The following is a 4,964-nucleotide window of genomic DNA, read 5'->3' as shown; positions in this document are numbered from 1 at the left end:
TGACCAGTGGAGTGCCACAAGGATCAGTGCTGGGTCCTCTACTTTTTGTCATATACATAAATGATTTAGATGCGAGCATAAGAGGTACAGTTAGTAAGTTTGCAGATGACACCAAAATTGAAGGTGTAGTGGACAACGAACAGGGTTACCTCAGATTACAACAGGATCTGGACCAGATGGGCCAATGGGCTGAGAAGTGGCAGATGGAGTTTAATTCAGATAAATGCGAGGTGCTGCATTTTGGGAAAGCAAATCTTAGCAGGACTTATACACTTAATGGTAAGGTCCTAGGAAGTGTTGCTGAACAAAGAGACCTTGGAGTGCAAATCTGGTCTCCTTCCTATCAGAAAGATGTTGTGAAACTTGAAAGGGTTCAGAAAAGATTTACAAGGATATTGCCAGGGTTGGAGGATTTGAGCTACAGGGAGAGGCTGAACAGGCTGGGGCTGTTTTCCCTGGAGCGTCAGAGGCTGAAAGTGACCTTATAGAGGTTTACAAAATTATAAGGGGCATGGATAGGATAAATAGACGAAGTCTTTTCCCTAGGGTCGGGGAGTCCAGAACTAGAGGGCATAGGTTTAGGGTGAGAGGGGAAAGATATAAAAGAGATCTAAGGGGCAACTTTTTCACACAGAGGGTGGTACATGTATGGAATGAGCTGCCAGAGGATGTGGTGAAGGCTGGTACAATTGCAACATTTACGAGGCATTTGTATGGGTATATGAATAGGAAGGGTTTGGAGGGATATGGGCCGGGTGCTGGCAGGTGGGACTAGATTGTGTTGGGATATCTGGTCGGCATGGACAGGTTGGACCGAAGGGTCTGTTTCCATGTTGTACATCTCTATGACTCTATGAGAAAAGGGTCCAAACGCCAGTGCCTCAAACCCAGCCCCTCACTCTTGGCCTTAACCTCCAAATATGATCAGAGATAGCTATATTCCCAATTTTACAACCCATAATCAAATCCAGGAGGGCCAAGGGAGCCAGAAAGAGGTCAATCCTCGTGTTACATTTATGTGGGTTTGAAAAAAAGCTCCCTGCCGGTAGGGTGAAGACATCTCCAAATATCCACCAGCCCCAATTCCTCGCATACCACCTGCTTTGCCTGTGAAGAAATAGTTGGGAGCAGAGGCATCCTGTCCATTGTCGGATCCAAAAGACAATTAAAATCATCCCCCTATAATAATGTGCCGTGTTCCAAAAGCACTCAGCTTAAAGAAAGCACTAATCAAAAATTTGAGGGGATGCACCGGAGGACAATAGTCATTTAAAATGCCATATTCCTCCCCATGTATCAGGGCTTTAAATATCACAAACCGTCCCTGCTCATCTTTCACCTGCTCTAATAATGTGAACGGAAGAGTTTCTGGATAAGTACCACCACTCCCCTACTTTTAGTAGTAAAGGATGAGAAGAATACCCGGTCATAACCCCCCCGTTGTAATTTCGGGTATTCCCCATCATCAAGATGGGTTTCCTGCAACAAAGTGATATCGACCCTCTCCCTCTTAAGGCTAAAAATCACTTCTTTCCTTTTAACAGGTGAATGACTTCCCTTAATGTTCCAGGTGCACCATTCAATAAGACACTTAGCCATAACCCCTTTCAGAGACCCTTGAACCCCTCGGAGGGAGAACCCTGCTTACAAAGTACTGAACATAAGTAAATAAAGGCTCATAGAATTGAAAAACTATATATTCAGAAACTACTCTATCATAACAATAAACTATTACTACCAAGAAATTACAAAGGAAACCAACTATAAAACCTTGAATGGAAGACTCTTCCCTTGCCTATAGAGGGCACTCACCCTAAACATCCCCTCCTTCACAACTCCTTCAAACCCAGAATGTGTCCCAGCCTAAGACCAGAAAAAAACAAGAAGATGATCCTTAAATCAACAGAAAAAAGACAAAGTCAGGATGAGCACTCCACCCATCCCTGGCTTCAGGTCACCCTGACTTGTGACTAAAAGAGAAACCGAACAAACAAAATGCAAAAGAACATTCACAAAATTTCCCATCAGAAAATCCAGTTATTAAAAAAAAAAGGAACAACTTATTCCAAGGTCTGTTCCCCCCTTTCCAAAAAGGAAATTGTTAGGGAGAAAGAAAGGAATAAAAAAAAAGAGAAAAAATGGGGAAAGATAGACAAGAGAACAAACATTAACCGTATTCTTCAGGCCAATCCATCTATTTTAAAGTGTCCACAAAGTTTTTAGCTTTATCCACTGAGTCAAATGTATAAACTGAGTCATCGTGGCTGAAACGGAGCACTGCGGGGTATCTCATGGAGTACTGGATGCCCAGGTTCCTCAGCGTCTTTTTAACTTCATCGAAGGATTTCCTCTTTCAAATTACAGCTACCGAGAAATCCTGGAAAAACATGATTTTTTACCCCTTGTACAGCAGTGCCTGTGGATCATTTCCCAGTAATCTAGAAGCTCCTATCACTTTTTGCTTGTCCTTATATGAGTGGAAGTACACTAGGACCAAGCGGGGGGGCTGCACTAGCCCTGACCTGTGCACTGTAACCTGATAAGCCCTTTCAATCTGCAGCCTGCTGGACTCGATGTGAAGGCCCAAAAACTTCGGCAGCCAGTTTTCAAAGAAGCTGACTGGCTGCTCACCTTCCTTTAGGGATCCTGACAATTCGGAGATTTATCCTCCCATTTTCAAGGTTGTCGATATGGTCTCACAAGATCCACACCTCTCGCTCCAGCACCTGGATCCGACTGGTTGAGGACTCCATTGCAGCTTCTGAGGCCTTAGTTCAACCCTCCACCTCCTCCAGCCTCTCCCCGAGGCCCTGCATCTTCAGCTCATGCTTCTACAGCATGAATACGATAGGTTAGACCTGGGCACGAATCTCCCCACAGATCTCCTCAATCGCAGCCCCAACTTTCAAGGTACGTCCCTCCATCGCCGCAGCAAATTCCCGAGAGTCTGTCAGGTCCCCCGGGGGTTCAGGAGAGGCTGCTGTTGCTGCTGTCTCTGGTATGCCTGCTGCTGCAGGGGAGTGTCCTTCCTGTTGCTGTTTGCTTGCTCCTTTTCCCTTTGGCATGTTCCCGCTCCCAAATATTAACAAATATATGTTCTGTAAGATTTTAAACTAATAATTCCACCACATAAGTTGGCCAGGGATGCCTTGGCTGTTAGGCAGAGCTGTCCACAGCAATTCTACAGAGTCACAGCCATCTTGCTGAGTCCTCATACACTTGTTGTTAGGCATTTAACTTTGTTCCAAAATCAGAAAATTCCAAAGTCCATAAAAGCATCGAGCAGCTTTGGAGAGGTTACAATGTATTAATTACATCAACTTGGATCCACAACGTATCACTTCAAAATTTTCAAATAGCTATCAACTTAGAATTATCCTCAACTTTGAGGAGGACAACATTGCCTTATACGTACAGGTTGAGAATACAAGAGGATAAAAGTCATTATTTTGTTATATAAAGCCCTGGTTAGGTCACACCTAGAGTAATGCGAGTAGTTGGTACAGCATGTGTGCTGCAGTGGTTCAAGAAGGCAGCTCACCCCCATGGATAGCGGTTGGTTGTTGGTAAGTGGTAGTTTTTGTGATGGAGGGTTCAAATGTTTCTGACAGGATTGTCAAGAGGAGATTGGAAAGAGCGGGAACAGTACATAGAAAACTGATCACAAGAACAGCTTACACAAAGAGGAAGGCAAGTTGGATCGTCATTATTTTAGTTGGTATAGGGATGAGAGAATGGGGTGGGTTTCAAAGATGATTTGAAATCAGGGGGGGAAATGAAGGGAGGTAAGCAAAAGAACTAGAGAAAGATACAGAATAATGTAGTTGATTTAGAAGTCAGTACCTTTATGGCAGTACATCCCATCAAAGGCGCTGGAATTACAGTCACAGCTGTATGTGCTATATCGCTCAATGCATTTGCCTCCGTTCTGACACAGCACCCCAGTACTGTTGCACTCTCCCACACAGCCTGCATTCACTCCCTCTGTAATGTTAGCTTCCCGCTCCAGGTTCAAGATTTCTCCATTCATTCGGAGACCACGCAGGCAGCCAAAAAATGCATTCAGCCGATACTCGGCAGCTCCTGTCACATTAAACAACAAAGGTCTCAGTAGGAGTTGACAGGAGGGTGAGGGACAAGTCGACTGAGAGAGATACATACAAACCACCTCCCAGAAACAGGCTGTAGTGAGGTGAAGTAAAGATGCCTTCAGAATTAAGCCCTTACCAAAGGGTCTTATGTAACAAAAAGATTAGAAATAAAATTACAATGAGCAAGATCAAACATTTGGAATACAGGATGGTTCCAAACACAACCAGCCTCATTAACAAAACTTAGCTGAAAAATGTGTTGCTGGAAAAGCGCAGCAGGTCAGGCAGCATCCAAGGAGCAGGAGAATCGACGTTTCGGGCATAAGCACCCCCCAGGTCATCTCCTCTGCCCTGAAGCTCTTCAGCCACATCCTCAAACAGACTCGTGACCACTGCCACATCTCCTTCCTCAGCATTTGTCTACGGAACCGACTGACCCTGCATGGACTCTGGACTACGTTATTCCTGAAGAAGGGATGATGCCCGAAACGTTGATTCTCCTGCTCCTTGGATGCTGCCTGACCTGCTGCGCTTTTCCAGCAACACATTTTTCAGCTCTGATCTCCAGCATCTGCATTCTTCACTTTCTCCTCATTAACAAAACTTGCCAACTTGTTGCTTTCACATGGGGGTACAGATTATATTCCACCAGATAACTGCTGATCACACCCTCATAAATCCAGAAATTCCCCAGCTCAGGAACATTAAAATCTCCTCCCAACACTACTCCAATCCAGTGAGAATTTCAATTCCAATTGTCAGAATAGAATTCAATCATCAGCTGCCAAAAACTGAGCAGGCACTGGGTCCCAATTTGATTTTGAGACTTACCCACAAACAGTGGCCTGTCCAGCTCTAGGGATACATAGCTTT

General features: G+C 44.6%; 1 protein-coding gene across 1 annotated transcript in view; it reads right to left on the bottom strand.

Annotated features, from left to right (window-relative positions):
- Positions 1-4,958, bottom strand: part of LOC122539689 (contactin-associated protein-like 2) — a 16,161-nt gene extending 11,203 nt beyond the window's left edge. The window contains exons 1-2 of the mRNA XM_043674678.1: positions 4,923-4,958; positions 3,844-4,083 (exon numbers count right to left, since the gene is read on the bottom strand). Of these exons, the coding sequence (XP_043530613.1) occupies positions 3,844-4,030 (187 nt within the window). The 5' untranslated portion in view covers positions 4,031-4,083; positions 4,923-4,958. The remainder of the gene's footprint in view (positions 1-3,843; positions 4,084-4,922) is intronic.
- Between the last annotated feature and the right edge of the window lie 6 nt (positions 4,959-4,964).

This window comes from Chiloscyllium plagiosum, chromosome 33, assembly GCF_004010195.1.
Source record: "Chiloscyllium plagiosum isolate BGI_BamShark_2017 chromosome 33, ASM401019v2, whole genome shotgun sequence".
NCBI lineage: Eukaryota > Metazoa > Chordata > Chondrichthyes > Orectolobiformes > Hemiscylliidae > Chiloscyllium > Chiloscyllium plagiosum.
The sequence above is the reverse complement of the archived record's forward strand: the minus strand, read 5'-3'. Positions and strand labels throughout refer to the sequence as shown.